Here is a 23,852-nt window from a genome sequence, read left to right as displayed (position 1 = left end):
ATTGAAGTCAGGACAAGATGCTGGGAGCACACAGCAGCAGGAGCACACTGCAGAAACATCTTCATTCGCAGCCAGGCATGCTTCTCCATGGGTAACCCCCATCAAACACTCACAGATGTGCTGAGGGCCATGGTGCCAAAGAACTTCCCTCTGCTGGAGAACGGGCAGGACTGAAACTCCAGCAGCTCTGAAGCAGGAGAGCAAAGACTGAACCTCACCAGCTCTACCACCTCCACCAGCCCCTGGCTTAGCTTGCTTCTGCTGGTGACAGCAGTGCGAGGTCCAGACAGAACCCAGGATGGCCAAAGCCTTGGTGCAGCCTGGGGCTGGAGACCATCACGCCATGGAGAGGACCATCCACCTGCGACACAGTCCTGTTCCATGTTGTCCTGGAGAAGCCTCCGAGGGCAGCATGTGTCCAGTGGCTGCACAGCCCGGCCCAGCTGGGGTTTTCCCTTTGCTTTGGTGTCACATCCTGATGTGAGGTCCCTCCTTGATCACACTGAAGCACCATGAGATGTCAAGTGAAACCCAGGCTGTTTTTACCCCGTGGAGCTATTTTTACCCCGTGGTGCAAACGGACCAGACAGGGTGTCCTCCCTGGTCATGCTGAGCACCACCAGCTCCCAAGGCAATGCCCAAGGAAAGTGGCTCCTTGGGATTAGAAAGGGCCTCTGCCAGCTTCCCAAGGCTGGCAGTGCCCTGTGGTGAACCCCTTGGCCAAGCACCTTGCATTGCTCTGACAGCCTGGCACACAGCAGCACAGAGGGGAAGGAGCTTGCACCAAATCCCACATGGAAAGGGTTGACCAGTAGCTGTAGTGATGAGCTGCTAACACCAAAACGACCCCTTCAAGGCCTCCCAGCTCCCCAGTTCCAAGGGGCTCCCCTGCCACCTCCACAGATGAAGCCCCACATTGTGTGAAGAGATTTGGGCAGGCAAAAGGCCCCTTTGCAGCCTGCCTGGGGACTCCAGTCAGTCGCAAGGCTTTCCTGTGCCACACAAACCTTAAGGTGCCACTTTTAATGTCTCTCCCAGGAGAATGCCAGTGCTGGAGTCTTGCTGTTCCTTGACGTTGCTTTCTGGAGAAGAGGAGGTTGCACTGAGGTAATGATGCTCTGACAGGATTGTATCCTGCCTTGGTTCCCACTCTGCACTCCAGCTGCTCCATGCTCCCAAGGCACTGTCGGACCCGGCCCGGCTGCATGGCTGGGAAGGTGTGCACAAGCCCTGCTGGGGGCTCTGCCCTGCTCCCACCTCCCTGCGCTGCATCACCAGCAGCTCTGCTCACAGAGGCCACACACAGGACAGGCCCCAGGGCGATGTTAGGTGTGCGCCTCTCATCATTGCGTAATGGCTAATTCACCTTAATTACGTTAAACTTGTAACAAACTCTCTCAGAAACTGTTTATGCTGCTTATTCCTTTGCTCAGCCCCACTTTCTGATGAGCCATTCCCAGCTGTTCCAGCAGCAGCCCATCCACAGCACAGCCGGTTGCTGCCCAGCTTGTTTTGCACTGGAAATGTTACCCCACCACCACCACTGCGGTGACACTAGTGTCCAAGCCCCACCACCTCAGCAGCGCTTGGGGCCGGGTTGCACCATGCCGGTTCTCCCCCCTCGTGCACCACACGTGAGCTGTGGATGGTGATGCTCTTCCCAGCATTCTCTAATCCCCTCAGACATGCATTCAGTTCATGAGAGCCTGTTAATTTGTGTCTGAGGCTTAGAGACATCCCCAGAGGAGCGCTGCCAAAGTGCCTACCCGAGCCCACACGGGAGTCAAAATCCTGGTGGGAATATGAGGCTCTGCAAAGCTGAGCATCAGCTCTCATGGCGCAGACAGCTCCTTCCTCCTGGATTTCCCCTGTTCTCTCCTCACCCCTCTCCTTGTGTGCCCCACCGTGAAGCTAATTCCCAGGACCATCTCCGGGATGTTTCACTGGATGCATGGATGTTTGCAGACTTCACCCACTCAGGCTGAAGTCGTTTGGGCTTCGCCTCCGCTGAAACTGGCACAGCAGCATCCTGTGTCCTCTGGAATCCTCCTCAGAGGAGCTCAGGGATCATCTGGGCAGGCCAAGACCTGCTTTTCTCTTGCAAAGCTCCAGACGGGTATGAAATGCCTAGGGACAGGCCCAGGTGTCCACCCGCGCAAAGGCACACTTCTGTGCAAGGTGCATCCTTATGGTGAGACATTTGCTATGGAATCTCCCAAAATATGTTGAGTTTTAAGGGCTGTTCTCCCCAGTCTGCTTATACAAGTGGTCACCGCAGGGACTGCAGCCAGTGCGCTTTCATTAAGTCTACAATAACTAGCATCAAAGGCTCAGGGAGCAGCATTTACTGTGCAGTGCCTTTACCAGTGGGGCTTGCGCAGCTCGGTGCTGAGCTCCCGCTGCCGGGGGCGGGCTGCTTCTGGCTCAGCGCTGGGGACTTGCTGCCATCCAGTGGCTGCTGCAGGCGGGGATGGCGCCTGATCCTGGCCCCATCCTGGCTGCCCCGGCGGGAAAAGCACAAGTAGGCGGGTGTAAATGTGCTCACACGCGCGTGTCGGCTTGTGCACGCACACGGGCGTCCGCAGCCCCGCGTGTGTCTGCCCACCTGCATGCGTCCAGCCATGGGAGAGCCAGTGCTGGGAGACCCATCCCGGGGAGATCCAGCCAGGGGAGATCCATCCCGGGGAGATCCAGCCATGGGAGATCCATCATGGGGAGATCCAGCCATGGGAGATCCATCCTGGAGAGATCCAGCCATGGGAGATCCATCCCGGGGAGATCCAGCCATGGGAGACCCATCCTGGAGAGATCCAGCCATGGGAGATCCATCCCGGGGAGATCCATCCCGGGGAGATCCAGCCATGGGAGACCCATCCCGGAGAGATCCAGCCATGGGAGATCCATCCCGGGGAGATCCAGCCATGGGAGACCCATCCTGGTTAGATCCAGCCATGGGAGATCCATCCCGGGGAGATCCAGCCATGGGAGACCCAGCCATGGGAGACCCATCCTGGTTAGATCCAGCCATGGGAGATCCATCCCGGGGAGATCCAGCCATGGGAGACCCATCCCGGTTAGATCCAGCCATGGGAGATCCATCCCGGGGAGATCCAGCCATGCGAGATCCATCCCGGGGAGATCCAGCCATGGGAGACCCATCCCGGAGAGATCCAGCCATGGGAGATCCATCCCGGGGAGATCCAGCCATGGGAGACCCATCCCGGTTAGATCCAGCCATGGGAGATCCATCCCGGGGAGATCCAGCCATGGGAGACCCATCCCGGAGAGATCCAGCCATGGGAGATCCATCCCGGGGAGATCCAGCCATGGGAGACCCATCCCGGTTAGATCCAGCCATGGGAGACCCATCCCGGGGAGACCCAGCCATGGGAGACCCATCCCGGGGAGACCCAGCCATGGGAGATCCATCATGGGGAGATCCAGCCATGGGAGACCCATCCCGGGGAGATCCAGCCATGGGAGACCCATCCCGGGGAGATCCAGCCATGGGAGATCCAGCCCCGGGAGGGACTGCTGCTGGACCACTCCAAAGCACATGGTGCTGCTGGTGCTGGGAAACCCTGGGAGCCTCGTGTCACGGGTGGCAGAGCTGAACTGTGTTTAACAAAAGCCCTTTCTGTTTGGCAGCTGTAGACACTCACGAGGTGGAAGAGGAAGGTCCTGCCCAGCACAGGAGTGCTCCACAGTGCCCTGCTCTAAGCAGCTCCCCCAGTCTTTCCTGGAAGCTGGTGATGGGCTGGGTGCACCCTCATCACGCCGGGGCATTCGGGTGGGCAGCCAGGGCCACTTGTCCCTCTTTGATCCTCACAACAGGCTCAGCTCATTGGAGATGCCCAAAGTCTGGGCAGCCTCCAGCTCCATCTTCCAACCATGGGAAAGCTTGGCAAGAGTGAGACTTTGCATCAATTTTGGCACTGCATGGACAAGCACTGAGCATGACTGGATCAGCTTCCACACACAATTGAATATAATGCAACTTCATTCATATTAATACAGCCCTAATTTCCATGGTCACTCAAGTGAGGGTCTGAGGCAGGGATTTGCTGTGCAGCAGCTCCCAAGCAGCCCATTGCCAGTGTTAATTAAAGATGGGATTGGAAATTACAACCATGGCTGTGCTGCTGCTGCTCTTTGGATGGGTTCTAATATCTCCCATAAATTAACGAGGGTAGGGAAGAAAGGATCTCCCAAGTGCAGGGGCTTCCCAGGGAAGTGAATTGCTTTGCAGGGATCACTGGGTTTAGTATCTTGAATTGCTGTGTCACTCCTCCAACCCCAGCAACTGTAGACATGAGAGACCAGCAAGGAACAGGGGGCAATCACCAGCCGTGGGACAAGGGAGGTGGAGGATTCCTCAGCGATGAGCCCATCTGGAGCAGACAACGGGCCCTGGCTGGTCCAGCTTGCCAGGAGCACAGGCCAGGTGTGGCTGGGGGGGGAGGCTCCTCTGGCTGCCAGGGGTTTCAGTGGGACCTGGATCCAGAGTCTTGAGCTTCCAGATGCTGGGACTTGTTGCCCTATAAAGGAGGGGGGGCTTTCAGCTGACACATGGTATATAACAGAGAGACTTCAGCCCTCTCCCGCCTTTCAACAACGTGGTGCATTGAACTATGAAGTCGGGATGGGCTCTGCGGCCCTGGCTCACCCTCCACCAGCAGACACGAGGAGGATCAACAGCAATAATGGGGTGTCCTGTAGGGTGTCACAAAGCTGCTTCTCAGTGTGCACAAACTACTCGGGCCTTTCTATCTAGGCAACGGTTTTCCCTCTGAAAGGGCTTGCAAGATGGATTCCCAGCCAGAAGCATTGCTCATAATTCAAAATGCTCAAAACTGGAGTTTATTGCCATCGGAAACAGCTCACAAGTCCCAGGGAAAAAAACATAAATGTCTTGGTGAATATTTGTACATTTTTTTAAAGGCCACCAAAAAAAAAAAAAACACATTCCTGGTACTTGCCATGACTGCCAAATCCAACCGGAGAACAGGGATGCCCCCCGAGGGCAAGATGAGCAGGGGCAGCACTCTGCCAGGCTCAGCAGGAACCGCACGCCACTAGGTGGCCACCGTTATCCCATGAACCTCCCAGCGCATCCCTGAAACTCCTGCCCCTTTGCTGGGCACCTCACAGAGCTGGAGGGAAGTTTAACTATGCCAGTGAGTGCTGATGCCAGCAGGTGCTGATGCCAATGGGTGCTTACCCCAGTGGATGCAGCGCAAAGTTGCTGTGCTACAGCTTTACCCCTCCACTTTGAGATTTCATTCCCAGGCTTGCACCAGCACCGTAGGAAAGCCGGTTTGACTTTAACCCCTTCTGAAAGAGCTGGAAAGTCTTGCATGGAATAGTCCAGCCCAGATGGAAGAGCCCTGGCACTGCCGGCATCAAGCCAGGGTCGCTCCTAGCTGTGATGCCAACCATGCCCATAGCTGGTGCGTGGTGACGCAGCAGCTGCTGGCTGCTGGGTGTTGTCAGCACTCTGGGGGTGCTGGGAACTGGGGGTCCTGGGAGCAGATGGAACAGCCCCATGAACCAGCTCCCTCCAAAGCTCCAGTGGGGAAGGCCTGGGGAAAGCAGCATGGCCAGATTGTGCCTGAAGCCTTTCCTGGCACTGACCCAAGCTATAGCAGGAATCTGTCTGCAAGGAGAAGGGCTTTGGACAAGGGCCTGCAGGGACAGGCCAAGGGGAATGGTTTTAATCTGCCAGAGGGGAGACTGAGATGAGCTCTTAGGCAGAAGCTCTTCCCTGTGAGGGTGCTGAGGCGCTGGCACAGGGTGCCCAGAGAAGCTGTGGCTGCCCCATCCCTGGCAGTGCTCAAGGCCAGGTTGGACACAGGGGCTTGGAGCAAGCTGCTCTAGTGGGAGGGGTCCCTGCCCGTGGCAGGGGTTGGAACTGGATGAGCTTTAAAGTCCCTTTCAACCCAAACCGTTCCAGGATTCCATGAGAAAGGGTGGCTCTGGAGACCCCTGAGATCATGACAGGGTGCAATCTCCTTTCCCACATGCCCCAGCCCTGGACTAGGAATATGGGCTGTGGATCCTGCAGCTCACAGCTCCTGAACAGACAGCATGTGTCTCCCTGCAGAGAGAGGAGAGAGCTCTGTGCCCACGGCTGGCATGGAGCTGGATGAGCCCACGTTCTTCCACATCTCTGCGGATTTCCCCCTGTGCTCTCCTTCCCAGCCCATTACCTCTCCAGCCTGGGGGGCAGCAGGAGAAGCAGGGGCAGGTGCCGTGGGCCGGGAGCAGAGCACCCCACATTCCAGCCAGGAGAAGGGAGTGCCTTTCAGAGCTGAGAGGGCGACGTGGAGTCCGCATGCACTGCACCAGACTGAGCCGTGCCCTGCTCCCCAGCTCTGCACCAGCCCAGCACAAGTCCTCACCCGGCCACGACCGGGGCTGGCAGAGCCTCTGCCTGTGTCGGGGTAAGGACACCTCACTCAGGGCACGGAGCAGCAGAGCGCCCTTGAGGAACGAGCTGCAGGCAGAAACCGGCGCATCCCAGCCCTGAGAACAGCAGGACCCAAAAAGGCCAGAGCTAAACATAGGAAACCTACTTTTAAGCCGTCGCTGCCGCCAGCGGGGCTGGGTGCCCGCACCGGGCGATGGCCTCATCCCAACACGTGCCTCCAGGATCTGGGGCTTGGGGCAGCCCGTCGTGGCTCGCACGTTTGAACGTTTGCATATTTACACGGCTGCACGCACGAACGTGTCAGCCCGTGACGTGGTGGGGAGAGAGGAGCTGACGGCTGGTGTGGGGCAGCCCCGTCCCATGGCCCTGGGGACCGGCTACCGACCCACAGCCAGCCCAGGAGCCAGGGCCCCGGGCACGGCGGGGCCACCGGGAAGGGGTGCGGAGCGGCGGGAGGGGACCAGTCCCTGGCGACGTGTCCTTCCCACCGTGGCCACGGGATGGCAGCAGCCTCCCGCGGCTCCCGCGGGCACTCTCCCCACATCCCGCCCCACAGGGCTCGCCGTGGGGCACGGCCCAGGCGGGACCCCCGGCCGAGCTGCCGGGAACGGGTTCCAGCCGGGGGAGGGGGAGGAAAAAACCCCAGCACCCTCCTGCTCCTGTGGGCCTGGCAGCAGTGGGGATGGCCAGGGCCCCCCCCACCAGCAGCATCAGAAGGGTCACCCAGGGACCGTCCCTCCCGAGGGGCTCGGTGGAAGGGGTGAGTAAGCAACTCGGCATCAGCCCTCTGCACCCAGCGGAGCCGCAGGAGGAGGGGACATCCCTGAGGGCAGCCACTCCTTCAGGAATTCCCTCCGTCCCAGCCCCATCCCAGGAATGCCAGTCACCCCCTGGACCCCTGCTGGTGCCATCCGCCTGGCAGGACCGGTTCCCATCCCATCCTACCCCCAGGGCTGCTTGGGTGGACCCTAAGGGAAAGGAAAAGCGCTAAGGCTTCCTTGGGCACTTTTACAGCTGTTTATCGGTGGCAGACGCTGTCTCGTGCTTTCATTGGTTACTATCGCACTGGAAAGTGCTTCATCCTCATGTGATGCAAATGCATCTTCCTCCTTCTTGCCAAATAGGGAACAGAAATGTTTACTGAACACTTCTGCCTTCAGCAGCGTGAGAGCCCTGCTCACAGCTCACGGGAGCGCTGCTCTGCAGGCGGGGTCCTGCTGTCCTGGTGCTTCTGTTGCTTTTGCCCTGCCAGATTCAGACCTGATTTTTCTCTTCTTGGCAATTCTGTGCACTTCAGACCCACTGCTGTCCCCTCAATGCACAGCTCACTGGTGGAAGGGATGTTCCCAGTGGGATGCAGGAGTGCCTGGGAGCCACATCCCCCCCCCCCCGCAGAAATTCCCTTTCTCCCTTGTGTACCCCCAGAATCCTTCAGCCAAATCCAAACATCTCCCCCTGCTTGGTCACGTTCCACCTCTGCTTTTCCCCACTCTGGGTCAGGCAGCTCCCGGCCATTCTCCCAGGACACCCCAGGCGCTTCCACCATCCTGGGGTGGAACGGATGAAGAAAGGAGGAAGAAGAGCCTTGCCCTTTTCCCTCTTTTCCACCTCTGCTCCAGAATCGCTCAGGCTCTCGATGCCCACGCAGAAGCCCCGGGGGGGGGGATTCCGGGGATGGGCTCCAGCCCCCCCGAGTCCCTTCGCTCTCCTCCCAGGCTGCACAGAGCAGGGCTGGGGGTCCCTGTCACCCCCTGCACCCTCTGCCACGACCCGGGGCCACCCCGCTCCGTCCCCAGACCCGAGGCCTCGCTGCCGGCTCCGGGCTGCCGGGGGGCACCAGGAGCACCGGGGACCCCCGCGGGGGGCAGCGGGCGCTGCCGCGGGAGGACCGCTGAGTGCGCGGGTCCCGGCGGGGCGGGAACCGGGCGGGGTGGGCCGGGGGGCGGGGCCAGGGCGGGCGGCGGGGCCGGGCCGGGCCGGGCCGGGCCGGGCCGTGCGGCGCTCGGTAGCCGGGCGCGTCCTGCCGCCGCTCGCCCTCCCGGAGCGGACCCCGGAGCAGCTCCGGCTGCGCCGCCGTGGCTCGGCTCGGCTCGTGGGGGACCCGGGATGTCCTCGTCGCCCGCGGAGGAGTGCCGGTCGCCCGTGGGGCTGGACTGCTGCAGCTGCTGCCTGGACCTGGCCAACCGCAGTGGGCTGGAGGAGGCGGCTGGCGGCGAGAACAACAACCTGGGCAGCCCCACGGTCAGCAGCTTCCGGCAGCTGCAGGAGCAGCTGGTCCGCAAGAACCTCAACACCGACAAGCTGAGCTCCATCATGCGCCAGGACTCGCTGGAGCCCGTCGTGCGGGACCCCTGCTACCTCTTCAACCAGGGCATCTGCAACAGGAACATCGACCAGACCCTACTCTCCATCCTGCTGCTCTTCCACAGGTGAGTGTCCCCGTGTCACCGTGTCACCGACGGGCTGCCCTCTGTAGCCGGAGCAGGGCCGGCATCGTGGGGTGAGGCGAGGGGCTGGCAGGGTCAAGGGGACCCCTGTGACCTGACCCTGGGATTCGGGGATGGCAGCGTTGAGGGATTACAGGGTGGGAGAAGCACGAGCGAGCTCGGGGAGGGGGGGGGGGGGGGGCGGTCCAACCGCCGTGGGTGGTGCCAGTCCCCTGGTGCGGGTCCGGGTGCTTCTGCCCCGTGACAGCAGCGGTGCTGTCTCTCGGAGCCCTGCTCTGTCTCAGTCGCAGCAGTGACAACAGCCTCCTGCTGCGCATCTTGCTCCCTGGGCTCTGTGTTCATCCCCCTGGCTACATCTTGTCCGCACAGATGTTGCCTGCAGGGTCATGGACAGTGTCCAGCGTCAAACAAGAAGTGTCCTCTTGGTCCTGGTAGGAGAGGGGCAGCTCGTTCCTTGGGAAGCAGCTATGCTGCCTCGAAAGCCACCTTTAGAGTTAGTGAGAAACTGGGTAGAGAGCCCGAGAGCCCTGCTGATAGGTCCTGCTCTTTCAGCAGCCTCCCTGCCTCCAGAGTATATTGAGTGAACACACGTCTGGCCTGGGTGCTATTTCCCATCCCTGGAAAGCGACTCTGCCCCGACAGAGCAGATCCTGCTTAGGTCAGAGCACGCTCCTGTGGGGTGGGACTGCGAGTGCTCAGGCAGTGGGACATACCTGGGACTGGCCTCATCCAGCCCAGGAAGCTGGGCTTTACCCTGGCAGGGCTGGGAAGGCAGGAGCACAGGGTCCCTCACTGTTCCCCTGACCCAGCGTTGCGGGTACAGGAGATTGAATGGGGGTCCCAGAGGCTGCCACCCTGCAGGGTCCCTGCCCTGAGGAGGGGACCTCAGGGGCAGGGGAACACAGAGCTGTCTCAGGTACTGCGCTGGCACCTCGGGCTCTGCAGTGGGGTGCCCAGCAACCTGGAGGGCTGGTTGGACAATGGGGAGCAGTAAGATGGAGGCCCAGGGCTACACACCTCGGCCTTGGATTGCCAAGCTGGACCTGGGGGGCTGCAGGGAGCTGCAGAGTGGCAGCACCAGCACTGTGGGACTTCATGAGGTGAGACACATCCTGTCTCCCAGGGCTGAGGAGATGCTTGGCCACCAGTGTGTATGTGCCTGGCTGAGCAGGCAGCGGCTCTGGGCCTCATTCCTCGTGGTATGGCCGCATGCAAGCACGTGCATGGCAGCACCCACATGTCTGCTGATACCCACCACCTTCCCCACCTGCACATGCACTCACAGGTGTGTTCCTGGGCTGTGCATGCATGTGCAAGCACCCACGTGGGGCAGTGATGGTCTTACACGGGGGCACCCCACGCATGCCCCACACTGCGGCTCCTTGGAGATGCTGCTCCACTTGCATAACCCGAGCTGTGGCTCAGGTGGGTAAGGAGGAGCCGGGACAATCACCAAGGCCCTGAACCCACCCAGCAGGGAGGGAAGCGGAGCCCGAGGTTTCCCATCACTGCGGGAGGCTGCGGGTGTTTGGTGTTGGGGTGGGGAGGGGAAGTGAGACTCTGTCCCCAGCACGTGCTGGAGTGGGAGCCAGTGCCCAGGCTGCTCACTGGGAAGTTGGTGACAGTGCCACAGTAGTGATGTGGCCACCGGTCATGGGTTGCTGCTTTGGAACTCCCCCCTGCTGGAGCAGGACCCCTGATGCTCCTGAGAAGCATTGGGCTGCTCGCTGAGGTCAGGAGCACACAGAGGTGCCAGGGCAGCAGGGTTTCTCCCCTCAGTGCTCCTCACTGCCATGCCCAAGCCCATCCTCCATACCCCAGTGTGTGCTGCATCCCGAGGTGCTTCGGGCATTCCCTGTTACAACAGGCTGTGCAACAGCATGGTGCATAGCCATGGTGTCCCTCTGTCACACCCATGGTGCGGAGCCTGCTGGCATGACCGGTGCCCTCGCTGCAGTGGCACAGCCCTGACAGAGGTGCCCACACCTCCGTGTGCTGTTGTTTTGCTCCAGCCTGAACTTTCTCCCCCTGGGGAGTGAGCCAAGACACCCAAGATGTGATAGCTTACAGAGGATTGTGGGTGCCAGAGGAACACCCCGATAACAGGCCCGATAAGGGCACCCTTGCTGCTGGCACTGGGAAGCCCAAGCAGATTTGTGCCTCTTGTTATAGCTGGTGTGCTCCGACACTGGCACAGGAGGAGGTCGTGTGGATGCACACACTCGTGCATGGCACAGGGGGATCAAGCAGCTGCATCTGGAGTCCGAGTCTGACTCTGAGGCTGCTGGAGACAGTTCAGCCCATGCTGCACCCAGCCCTCAGCTCTGTAGGTCAGGGTCAGACCTCTGCTGGGATACTGGATGACCTACACTGAGGATTTCCAGCCTGGCTCTGTGATTTTCCCCCAGCCAGGTGGCCTCCACTGGGCTCTCCGTGCTATCTGCTAGAGGCAGGGATGCTGTGAGGGATGCACAAGGTAGGGATGCTCCAGAGCAATTCCTACAGGACTGGTGCTTCTTCAAGAAGCCCTTCTGCTCAGGGTATGTCTGGGAAGGGACCCTATTCAGAAAGGGCTTCTCCCCTCTGTGCCCTCACTTGGGCACGTGAACTGCTCTCCAGGGTGACCTCAGCAGTGCAAAAGGGCCAAGCTTGTGTGGAAACACCAGGTGCAAGGAGGGCAGCTACCACCGTGCTGGGCTGAGCAATGCATCTCCTCCCTGCAAACACCAGTGTTGTGGGCAGGAAGGCCTGCCACAGCGTTATTCTGAGGTTGCTCACCTGCAACCCAGACACAAGCCCACCTGAGCACGGGACGGGGAGAGCAGCCCCATGGCACCTTCCCATGGCCAGGGGGCCGAGGGGAGCCAGCAGCATGGGATTGGGTACAGGAACTGTGCTGCGGGGGGAGCAGCATCCTCCCAGTGCGTGCTGGAGTGTGATTCAGGCAGGGCCCCGCCTGGCTCTGGGGTGGGGACAGGAGATATGCACCAACCTGCTTGCCCACATGGTCCAGCTTGTGCCAGCTCTCCTGCCCAGCCCTTCCTGAGTAAAATGGAGCGGCAGCCTCTCCAGCCTGTGCCTCGGGGCGCCAAGGGGACATCTCTGCCCAGCCTGACCCTCTCCAGGTGCTGTAGGACCTGCTGCTTCCCCAGACAGGGTGGGCAATGACCTGTCCCTTGGTCTGAGCCATCAAAGGGGCTGGGAGCCACCTTTTCCGGCACCTGGGCAAGCCAAGGGCATCACAGGCAGGCAGGGGAGCACTGTGCTCTACTGGGAGGCTGAGGAAGGATAAATCAGGGCAGGAGAAACTGAGCAGCACAAGGTCCCACCACAAGGTCAGGCTGGCAGTAAGAGCCACACGGGCAGCGGTGACAGGGTGGCATTTGTGGCATGGCACCCTCTGTTCCCGTCGGTGGGGTGTCACTTTGCAGCAGCAATGCAGGAGCTGGAGCCAGGCCGCAAAGGTCATCGCAGGGTGGGGGCCAGGAGCACATTCCTGCCTTCCGAGTGGGCTGGAGCAACAAGGAGGCATTGACGGGAGTGGGGCCACAGGAGCACGCGTGAGCGTGAGAGAGCCGGGGGAGAGAGCCCAGGGCTAGAGGGGGCTGGGAGCAATGCTCTCCCGTCCCCTCAGCACCATGGCACCTGTGCCCTGCTCTGCTGTTGTGGGACCGGGCTGCAAAAGGCCTGACCTGTGTCCCGGTGTGCTTTGCTGAGCGCTGCAGACCGCCGAGCTGCCGGAGCTTTGGCTCAAGCAGCAGGAGTAGCCGGTGCTCCAGGGAGTAGCTGACCTTGGCATGCCCAGAGCCTCCCACAGCCTGCAGCTCACAGCAGCCGCTCTGCTGTGCCCGCCATGGTCTCCAGCAAGGGATCCGGCCACCCCAGGCCTCCTCCCTGTGGCCCAGCAGCCTGTGCGGTGATGTCCTCGCAGGGCTGCTGCAGGAAAAGCCCAGCAGCACTGGGCTGGGCTGCAGCATCCTGTGCTCAGCAGGGCTGGCAGCAGTGTCTGACCCTGCCTGCTCCTGTGAGACCAGCTCCCTCCAGCAAGGAGATTCTGCAGTGTGCCCCAGTGTGCGGGAGAGCCCCACTCAGCCCCTCCAGCCCCACAGGATGAAGTCATTTGCCCCTGGCCACACACAAGGTTATGGCCCAGGGTGCCTGGCAGAGCTGAGCTGGAGTCTAGTGATACCAACAGCAGCTGCACAGAAACCTGTCCTCAGCCTCCTGCGAGTGCTTGGGCACTGCCAGGACATGTGTGCGGCTCCGAGCAGACAGGGGGTAGGTGTCCCAAGGACAGCCAGGGACGGGAAATGCTGGCCAGGGTTTATTTCAAGCTTTGAACTTTCGGTGTGGAAGAGGTTGGAGCTGCAGTGGGCTGCAGGGGTCCAGCATCACAGAACCATAGAAGTCTCAGTCAGAAGGGATCTTAAAGATAATCATGTTTCAGTCTCCTGCCACAGGCAGGAACCCAGCTGACACATGGCCTGATGGTGCTGAGGCCAGTGCTGCTGAGCCGAGCTGTGAGCTGGGGCTGGGGCTGGCCCGTTGGAAAGCCTTTTACAGTCTGGGTGGCATCTCAACTCCCACTGGGCACACAGCACAGGCATGGATGCTGTGGGCAGTGCCTCTGAGGGCACCCCGTGCCCCTGGTGTGCTCCTTGCCAGGACACGAGGACGCCTCCCCAGCCACCTCCCAGCACAGAGTGGGTTAAACCCGACCCTGTGTTTAGGCAGAACACCGTGACCTGGGTGGGACGAAGGGTTCAGAGCACACGTTGGCACAGCCAGGGGATGTGTGTGTATGGGTGTAGGGGCAGATCCTGCCATTGGGAAGTGACTGAGACCCCGTTTGAAGAGAGCAAAGGGTGCTCTGAGGTGTTTGCTGTAGGGCAAGGGCTGGAGAAGTGTTCAAGTCTGCAACCTATCCCAAAGCCATGCTTTACCCATGAGCTCTGAGTTATATTTATCCAGGTGCCACGCATTGCTGGCTTGAGGACAGGAGTTTGTCATCCTGTCTGTGTTCTTGGATTGTATGTATATATATATATATATATATATATATATATATATATATATGAATATGTTTGAGGGGCTTCTGCTGCAGAACAACCCTGATGCCCCAGCCCCAGGTGGGGTCCAGCTCTTCTGCCTGCATGGGCAGGACAGGACATTGCCACAACCTTGAGTGAAACCATCCCAGTGATTCCGTGTGGCGTGGAGCAGGACTGCTCTGGCTGCTTTGGAGGCAGGGGACAGGCTCAGGTTGTCTCCAGGGGTTGGCACAAGCAGCCAAGGGCAGCCAAGGCCAGGTACGGGAGGCACGGCAGCACCGCAGGTACATTCCCACCAGCAGCTGGTTGTCTTTCGCGTTGTTATTGTTCTCAAATGCCAGCGAGGTAACGCAGCGTCCCGGTTCCAAGTGCCCAGGATTCCTCGCTAAGGCCAGCATGGTGTTAACGCCGGCTGCGAGGAGCTGTCCCTGCCTGACCTCCCGGCGGCTGCCCCCCGGCGCAGCATGGCTTCAGGCTCTCTCCTTACCCCAGCGCCTTGTGTCTGCCCACAGGGGACGGGGACCGATTTGGGGGTTCCCTTGGACGTGGATTAGTCTGGGCTGGGAGAGGCTGCGCGGCTCCCAGTGTGCTGCTCTCACAGCTCCCAGTCTCTGTCCTTTCGCTATACAAGGCGCTGCCTTCCCATCAGCGAGCTGCAGGGCAGGAGCTGCTGATGCTGAGGCTGCCGAGCACGCACGCCCGTCTCCAGCGTGGTCTGGGATTTATCTCGGCAGATGCTAGAGGCCCAGCCTTCGGGTTCCTCAGCCAGGCTGGGGATCTCCAGGAAAGCTGGTGCTGCACCAGTGAGCGGCTTGCGGGGCAAAGCCGGGGCTGTGCCCTCTGCGCACCACAAGCTGCAGGGTTCCGGGGCACCGGCGTGCTGTGAGGGTCCCTTCAGCTCGCAGTCACCTCCGCTCTGACAGCAGTTCCCTGAAACTGGACCAGGGAAAGCCAGGACCTGCGAATGATCCAGCTGGGACTGCCCAGCGCAGGGCAAAACAAGGACAGGCCTGAAGTTCACAGCCTGGGCTGTCAGGAGCCCTGCGGGGCAGGGCATGGCCAGCCGAGGGAGGTGATAGCATGGGGTTCATCTATGGGGCTCCACCCCACGGGGTGTGAGACGCAGCTTTGCTGACAGATTTGTGCTGAGAGCTGTGCTGAAGACTCAACCCACAGGGCCCCCTGCAGCTGTGAGCCCCTGACTGTGCTGGCCACGGTGCGAGTGGCTGTGCCATAGGGTTTGCTGGGCTGTGCCGTAGTGACACAGTGTGGCTGTGGGACCCTGCACCGGCAGCACTGGGGTGCCCAGGTTTGCTGAGCTGGGCAGGCAGCAGCCTGGGGCTGGTGTCACCAACAGGCGAGGCGGGAGGTTAGGCTGCGTGGTCCGGTGCTGGGAATAGCCAGATCAGCTCTTTTTCCTCTTCCCTCCCAACTCAACACGCCAGGGAAGCTGAGGCCTTGGTGTCTTCCTACATACAGCATCATGGGGAGGGCTGTGACCAGAGTCAGAGCATCTCTGCCCTCCCCTCCCCATGCTGCTGCTGGAGGCAGCTCACACTGACAGGGAGGGGGCACAGGAGGAAGACGAGGGGCTGGTGACAAAGTTGTGGAGGGAGCAAAGCTACAGCTCTCAGCAGGCTGGGGGTGCTCTCGCGCGCCAGAAAACCAGAACTGGGAGTACAGCCAAGCACCTTTATCAGAGGAAGCAGCCCAGCAGCTGGACACGGAGCGTGCCAGGGCTCCCTCCTCCCGCCCTGCTCCTCCCACCCCGCAGGACGGAGGAGCCCCCGCGCCTCCCTGCCCTGCCGTGCTGCCCGCAGGAGCTTGCTCTGCCCCGGTGTGGTGAGGGTCGTCAGGGCTCCCCATCAGCCTGGCCCACTGCAAATCCTCCCCAGGCTTCCCCAGCACGGCAAACGCTGCCCCGCGCATCCCTCCCTGTTGCTCTGTCGTCCCCCGGGACTGGGTCTGGTGAGGCTGGCATCACTGACTCTGCAGGCAGGAGCTTGTGCGCCTGCCTGGGCACTTACAGATGTACCCAGTGGCGTTCACCTCTGTTCTGGAGCAGAATGTGCCCTAGCTTGATGGATTTATGAGCCCTCCAAGGTTCCGGTGGGCCTGAACCAGGCCCCTGTGTCCCAGGGCTCCCAGTTGCATGGGAGCCCCCGGGAAGGCAGCTGCCGGCCGAGCACTGTGGGCAGCCCAGGCATATCTGCCCAGCACCAGGACAGTGCTGCAGGGCAAGGCTGGGAGTGCCGGAGCTCCACAGACCTCAGCTCTTCCCACTGTGGGCTCCAGGTCCCAGCCATCACCCATGTGCCCGGCCACCCCTCCTGCAGGTCCTGCAGGGCTTCGATGGCCCTAGCTAGCACTGGCATCCCATCCTCTTGGCCCACACAACCACAGCTGCAGGCCTTCAGGCTGTGAAGGCAAAGTTTTCTTATCTGCATGTTTGCAAGCAGTGGCTTTTCCTCTTCCCTTCTGCTGTGACCCTGTGAGCTGCAGAGCTGGCTCTGTGGAGCAGCCTGGGCAGCTTTGGCTCCGCGCCTTCCCTGTACTGCTCTCCAGCATCTCTGGGGCCACGCAATAAACATTTCCCACGCCTCGGACCCTCTGAAGGGCCTTCCTCCCATTGAGTTGAGTCCTTGGGAGCCAGCAAGCCAGGAACGCTGCCACAGAGCAGAGAGAATGGCCAGGAGCAGGGGGAGAGGCTGAGGGGCCAGCACGACTCCTGCAGCCACTGTTCCAGCTCCTACTAGGATGGAGGGAGCAAAGGCATCCTTTAATGTTTGGCTCCGCAGTGCCTGGTGCAGGTTCAGTTCATGGCACTCAGCACCTCATCCCTGGGGCTGTGGGGATGTGATGGGCTGGTGTGGGGTGCCAGGGGGTGAGAGGTGACCCCATCATCCTGCTCCCTGTCATCCTGTACTCCAGCCAGGCTCAGCTGTGCCCCCCAAGTCCTGTTGCAGGGGAGGGGTTATTGCTAAACATCACCCAGCCATGGGGGCTGGATCACCCGGGCGGGGGCACAGCCTGTGTGTGGCTGAGGTGCTGGCACAACAGCTTTGGGGTATCCTGCAGGGCCATTGCTGGGGTAACACTAGTCGTTCACCAGTGTCAGCACCTCTCCAGCTGCTCAATGACAGCCACCGGGTTTTTCCCCCAGAGAGTGCAACAATTGGTGTCACAATTACACCCTGTCGTGGCTGCTTTTATTGTTCCCAAAATAACCATAGGCATGAGCCTGATGAACCTCCCGTAGCTGAACGTGCGAGGCAAGAGCTGCTGTGCTGCTGCCCCAGGGATGGAGCTCTCACCACCAGCCCCTCCGGCTCAGCCTGCTCCAAGGCACCCATCACCATGTCTTCTGGTGTCATAGGGAGGAAGTCCATGGCCCCCTGTGCTTTAGGAAGAGCGAGGGAGGGCATTGCTCACCCTACTCTGCTGCTGCCAGACCTGGAGGAGCAGGAGTGGGACGGTGGGAGAGAAAGTGGCCACCAGCATCCCCACTGGAGTGGGGCCAGCAGCCCAGCCCAGCCAGCTGCTGAGGCCACAGGGGGCTGGGAAAGGCCCCCCCCACTGCTAAGCACCCAGCTGGAGCCACTGCAGGACTCTGCTGCTGTGGGAGGTGTTTGGACAGCCCACAGGGCTCCAAGCACATCTCTGGGGCATGCCGAGCAGCAAAGCAGGGTCCAGCAGAGAGCTGAGAGTTGCTGCTCCCACCATGGGGCTGCAGTGGGGCTGCCCCATGGGCTCAGAGTGCGCAAGGGCAGAGCTGAGGTGCTCCTGCAGAGCAGCGCTGAGACCATGTGTACACACACAAGTGTGCTTGGCTCAGTCTGACGTGGGGGGGGGGGTATCTGCAGTGCATGTGCAGGATGCACCGGTGTGCATGCAGGAGTGGGGGTTGTAGGGGGTGTGCATGCACAAATGCATGTGAGTGCAGGCAGGGGGTGCATCTGTGTGGGGGGAGCATGCCCATATGGGCTAGAGAACACACATGTGCATGGTGTGGGTGTGCCTGTGTTTGCAGGGTGTGCACGTGCATGTGCATGTGCATGCAGGACCTGTCTCTGTGTGTGTACTGGTTGCAAGATGTGCTTGTGCTCGTGAGCACCCAGCAGCACACCCAGGGGTATCTGCAGCAGAATCCATGTCCCCAGAGTGGGTGCCAGGACGAGGGGTTGCAGAGGGTGGTCTGGGATCCTGCAGAGGCTGTGCCACCATAGAGGCAGCCCCGTGCCCAGCATGGCTGCTCCTGCCTGGGGACTCCCTGTTAATCAAGTGCTGGGAAGGGAAGGAAACACGGAGCCCCCGGAATGTGCGTCTCTACAAAGTGCCCCTCCGCTGGGGTCTCACACAGAAGGGCAGCATCCTTCCCAGCCTCAATGCCAGGGAGCCCACAGGCCCAGCAGCGATGGCTGTGGCCAAGGCTGTGCAGGGCTGGGAAACACCCCAGGAGAGTGGTGGGGAGGCAGCCGCTTACTGCTGTTTATTTTTGCAATAGTCTCAGATCCCTGGGAAAAGCATTGGAGCTGGCATTGCTGACGCGGTTTCCTCCTGGAGCACGGAGCTCTTGCTCCAGCAGCCATGGAAATCACCAGCTTCTCTCCAGCCCTCGGTGCTTGAGCACTGTGTCAGGCAGCGCCTGGGAACCCAGACCCATGGGGCGAGAGCCACAAGGCAGGCACCAGTCTGTTCATCCTGGAGCCCCTGGTCACTGGCACTGAGGAGTTTTCCTTTGGGAAAAGGGCTGGAGCAGGACTGGGGATGCAATATTACAGCTGGTGCGGAAACCGAGGCACGGCTGCCAGAGTTAGGGGCAGACTGGGGTCTGTGCAAAGACAGAAGGTGGCACAACTGGTGATGTGCCAACTGTGGGAGAGAAAATGACCCCCCTTTTATCTCCTGCCCTCTGCTCAGTGAGACAGGCATCTTCCCTGAGCCCGAACAGGCAACTGAGCCACCGAACCCCCCCCGGGGTGGGTGGCCTGGGCTCATCCTAGCCACGAGGACAAAGCCATGCCCATGTCACGGGGGCTGTCACCCTGGCCACTGCCCGCCACCCCGGGTTTGGCACACAGAGAGAGGCTTTATGTGCCCGTGAAGGGGGTGGCCCCTGCTCTCTGCTCGGACCCACGGCTCGGGGTGGCACGTCGGGCCCTGAAAGAGCCAATTGAGCACGGCTGAGGTCATGCACCCGTGTTTACCCCGTGCCCGTGGCCGCGGGATGTGGCCGGCACCCGTCCGTCCCTGCCACCAGCGGCACTGCCGCATCGCTGCCGGAGAGCAGAGGGGCCAGAGCCGCATCGCAAGGCCCAGCATGGCCTTCCAGCCGCCGTATTCCCCGAGCCTCTTCAGGAGGAGGGACTGGTGAGTGTGGCCTGGCCGTGGGCAGGGGGGGACATGCACCAGCCCGGGGGCTAGGGGCAAAAACCTACTCTCTGCCATGCATGGGCCAGGCTGGTCCTGGCACAGGGGATGTGCATCACCTGCTGCAGACAGGGGGATGAGTGAGTCCCATGCTTCTCCTCCCTGGGGAGAAACATCCATCCCATGGGCAGTGTCCCCACTAGAGAGGAGAAGATGCTTTCTCGCATCCCCACATCAAACCAGTGTGTCTTGAGGCACCCACACATGCCTGGCTTGTGGTTCATGGGGAGCAGTGTCCCACCCAGGGTGCCTGTGGCCTTCAATGCTCAGGACACTGCAGTCTTCATCCTGCTGTGGGAAGCTGGGGAATAATTGCTGGAGAGCGAGCTGGAAGTGATGTGCTCTAAGCAGCATCCGTGCTGTTCCGTGCCTCAGTTTCCCTTTCTGAGGCTGAAATACTGCTCACCCCCCCTTAGCCCTTTCCCTGAGGAAAGGGCCTGGCAGCACCCCCACACTGGGGCCCCTCAGGCCTCTCCCTGTCCTGCACCCACGAGCCAAGTGCTGGCACCATCAGCACCCCCTGGATCAGAGGATTTGGGGTCCTCTGCAGCATCTCTGGGGCGCATGTGCACTAGTGCTTCCCCAGATGCTGTGCCATGGCGTGGGCTCTCTTGGAGTGTCTGGTTCAGCATCAGCCCCTGCCCTGGCTTGCGCAGGACAAGCCCCGCAGGGTCGGGGGCAGCAGGTGACCCACCAGGTGCTGTTCAAAGTCCTGATAGGTCCAGCTCCAGCTCCAGGTCCAGCTCTAGGTCCGGGTCTGGCTTCAGCCCTGGGTCCAGGTCCAGGTCCATAGGGCAGAGATAAGTCCCGGAGCTGGCGGCCGGGCAGGGGGGCATCGCCCATGGTTGGCAGCGCATCCCAGCTCCCCCTTTGCTGCCGGGGGTGTTTTTGGACACCTGCCCTCCCTGTGCGTGCAGAGGCACGGGTGCGGGCCCGGCGTGATGCGGCGGCGGCACCCGCTTGTGGCGCACACTCGTGTGCAACGCGCGCGGCCGCCGCTCGGCGGCGCTGCCGGCCCTGGCCGCGAGTCCGCTCCCCTGCCGCGGGGGTTACGCAAGGGCGGGCGGGGTCGCGGTTGTTTTGCACTTCGGGTTTGTTTTGTAGCCGGGTTTGTTTTGTAGCCGGGTTTGTTTTGTAGCCGGGTTTGTTTTGTACCCGGGTTTGTTTTGTAGCCGGGTTTGTGCTGCGCGGTGCGGCTGTTTTACGCTCACGGGTTTCTTTTGCGCGCTCGTGTTGTGCTCCCGGTTTCGCTTTGCACGCTCGCGGCTGCGGTGTGGGATCTGCGGGCTCGCGCACCCCGCATTCAGAGTGTTTCCTCCCCGTCCCCTAAGCAGACCCCCCCCCCACGGGTGAACCCTCGTCCCGGTTACTTGGGGAGCTCAGGAAGGTGGAGATGTGGGGGGCAGGGATTGGTGCCGTGGGGTGCCAGTACTCCGGTCGCAGCAAACAAGGGGAGCACGGACGCGAGGATACAGGGGGGTTGGGAGGGTAGAGGTGGGGGGGTCTGCACTGAGAGGCTGCCGTGCTGCGCTGGGGTGCAACTGGGAGGCACAGAGGTGCGGTATCGGGGTGCAATACCAGGGTGTAGGGGTGCAATACCGGGATGCGGGATGCAGTACCGAGTGTTGGGGTGCAGCAGCAGGGTACGGGGTGTAGTAATGGGGGTCAGGGTGCGACACCGGGCGGCGCCGGACGCGGCGCTGTGGGGCGCTGGGCGGGCCCGGTCGCTCTGGCACCGCCCGACGGGGCGGACCCGGAGGATATAAGCGGGGCGGCGGGGCAGAGCCGCAGTGCGTCAGCCGTCGGCACTTCGTTTTGTGGTCTTCCGCAGCCATGAGCACTGGCATGTACCAGTCCCCCATGGAGGTGGCTGTCTATCAGCTCCACAACTTCTCCATCTCCTTTTTCTCCTCCCTGCTCGGGGGGGACGTGATCTCTGTGAAGCTCGACAACAGGTAGGGGTAGCCCCGGTACCGGCCGTCGTATCGGTATCCATCCTGCCGGAGATCGGGTGAATGGAGGGGGGAGGTGTCCACATGCATTGATTCCCCAATGAGGGAGAAGCTCTGGTGCGGAGTAGGCAGGGGTGGGAAGGGGAAGGGGGGTTGTTTGCTACTTCCCTTCCCGAGACGGGGGTTGTTTGCTACTAACGCTGTCCCTCTTTGCTCTCTTCCAGCGCCTCCGGAGCCAGCGTGGTGGCCATCGACAACAAGATCGAGCAAGCAATGGTGAGCTGCAGTGTCCATCCTCCGCACCTCCCCCGGGCACTTTTGCCCGGGGGGACCCTCACTCCCCGGGTGGGTGCTGGGGGCTCTGTCCGAAGGCATTCCCTGCTCTGCGGGTAGATTCTCTCTCCAGAGGAGGGTCTTTGCTCCCCAGCCGCTTGCTGGGCAGAGCAGCTCCTTTGTTTGCCGTCGCGGCTGCTCAGCTTATTGGCTCTGGTAACGCCGCAGTGCGCAGGGAGCCGGGGACGCCTGGGCAGGACCCTCTGGGCTGTGGGGGTAACGGAGCCGGGTCGCATTGGTGATAGGGAACTGCAGCCTGCCCGACCCCGAGGGGCCGGAGAGTGCATCCTGAGGCAATGAGACCTGGGAGACAGAGGACCTGAGGGATGCTGTGGATGCTGGCTGGGGGGGTTACACCAGAGTGCTGAGGGTGCGGAAGGGAGGGACAGCCTTTGGGAAAAGCCTTTGCGGCCCTTGGCTAGTGGCAGAATGTGCGCAAGCCCCAGGGCATAACCATCAGGAGATCAGTGGATGATCATTCCTTCCAACGGCCGTTTGCAGGATCTGGTTAAAAATCACCTGATGTACGCAGTACGGGAGGAAGTGGAGGTCCTGAAAGAGCAAATTAAGGAACTGCTGGAGAAGAACTCCCAGCTAGAGCGTGAAAACAGCCTCCTGAAGACCCTGGCTAGCCCCGAGCAGCTGGAGAAGTTCCAGTCCCGGCTCCCCACCGAGGTCTTGTGCCCTGAGGATCAGAGCCCTGGAGTGGCTGCCCCAGCCCAGCACTCGGGGGGCTCTGCGGTGTAAGGTGGCTCTGTCCTTGGGGTGGGCAGAGCCACAGAACTCTTTCTACTTAATCTCCTGCCGAATTGTTTCCACCTTCATCTCGCACGAAGGACTGCCAGACCCCGGCGCGGAGCCGTGTCCCCCCGGGTGACCCTGGCCAGCCGTTGGAGCCAGCAGCGCGGCCTGCACCGGGATGCTCCTCTGTGGGGAGACCCAACCACCCGCCGTGTGCTAGGGCACATTCATGGAAACCTGGGCATCGCAGCAGCCCGGCAGTGCCAGGCGGCTGCTGGCAGGTGAATGGCAATGCGGGGTTGGAAGGAGCGTGCGCCGTGTCCATGCCTCTGCACCGTGCAGGGGGTGCTTCTCCCTGGCAAAGCCCGATGTTGGAGGAAGACCTTGTTTAGTGAGCAATGCAGGCTTGTCCCACCAGCCGCCCTGAAGTGTGCTGGCACCCCGACCTGACTCTGAGCAGTGCCAGTGGTGGCAGCTGCAGCGTAGTGCATGGCTGTGCACACATCAGTGTGGGGATTACAAGGAGAAAAGCTTGGTTGGTTAGTTCGGGCATCTTTAGTAGTGTATCTCTGTATAAACACGTGCATGAGTGGTGCCCACAGGGCTGTGGGATGCCCTGGGCCAGCCATGCCCACCTCTGCAGCTGGGGTGTTCCAGGCAGGACTGGAGCCATGAGCATCTGTAATGGGGTGGCCAGCGTTGCAGGTGGCACAAAGGAGGGGATAGATTCACCCTCCCTGGCATGCACTGTGTTGGAGCCGTGTGGCAGCCCTGAGAGGATGCGGACTGTGGAGCAGAGCCACAACAGGGGCTGCACTCCAGCCCACTGGGTTGGGGGGAGCTGGCCTCTGCTCGCCACCTTCCCTGGCCAGCTCTTTGGGAAGTGACGGGACGTCTCTCTTGACGTCAGAAGTGGTAACGCAGTTGTGTAAATCTAGGTAGAAATGGCAATAAACTTTACTTTTTGTACAAATGTGCACCCTAAGCTGTGTGTCTGTGGCCAGGAACGGGATGGTGTGGGTCACTGGGGCATGGGGCTCAGGCTTGCTGGGATGGGACTGGTGAGGACACTGCTGGAAACCTGCTGTCTCCCCTGGACAGCTCTGCTTCAGCCAAGCTGGGCTTTTGGTGATGTGAGCAGGAGCTCCCTTCAAGGGGCTAGGTATGCAGTAGGGAAAGGAGCCCTGAACCTAGAGGTCGTTGTCCTTGGGTTCATGTCTGTGACCAGGGGTGTGAGCAGGGAGGAGGCTGCTCTCGGACTGCAAAGAGCCCTCTGCACACCCAGCTCTGTGCCTCCTCTGTTTTTTTTCTTCTGCTGTTTTACTGATCTGTTCATGAAACACGGTGTGAGGGTCAGAGGATGTGTCAGCTGGATAGAGCAGAGCTGAATGAGAGCTGAGGGTGCCCCAGTGCTCTTCTAGGGTACTGCCAGCCTTGGAGTCAACCCCAGGGGGCAGGTAGAAGAGGG

General features: G+C 61.1%; 1 protein-coding gene across 2 annotated transcripts in view; it reads left to right on the top strand.

Annotated features, from left to right (window-relative positions):
* The window catches only part of TSC22D3 (TSC22 domain family member 3), a 235,093-nt gene extending 211,736 nt beyond the window's left edge, over positions 1-23,357 (top strand). The window contains exons 2-4 of one of the 2 annotated variants that reach the window (XM_062625851.1): positions 8,475-8,859; positions 21,535-21,586; positions 22,145-23,357. In XM_062625851.1, coding sequence (XP_062481835.1) covers positions 8,537-8,859; positions 21,535-21,586; positions 22,145-22,390 — 621 coding nt within the window. In that variant the 5' untranslated portion in view covers positions 8,475-8,536 and the 3' untranslated portion in view covers positions 22,391-23,357. Of the gene's footprint in view, positions 1-8,474; positions 8,860-21,109; positions 21,314-21,534; positions 21,587-22,144 lie in introns of those variants that run through there. The other variant, XM_062625852.1, reaches the window with a different exon arrangement.
* Positions 23,358-23,852: the final 495 nt, after the last annotated feature.

Source organism: Pezoporus occidentalis, unplaced genomic scaffold, assembly GCF_034315485.1.
Source record: "Pezoporus occidentalis ecotype Australia unplaced genomic scaffold, CSIRO_AGI_Poc_V1 ctg283, whole genome shotgun sequence".
Classification (NCBI taxonomy): domain Eukaryota; kingdom Metazoa; phylum Chordata; class Aves; order Psittaciformes; family Psittacidae; genus Pezoporus; species Pezoporus occidentalis.
Note: the sequence above shows the minus strand (reverse complement) of the source record. Positions and strands in the feature narration are given on the sequence as shown.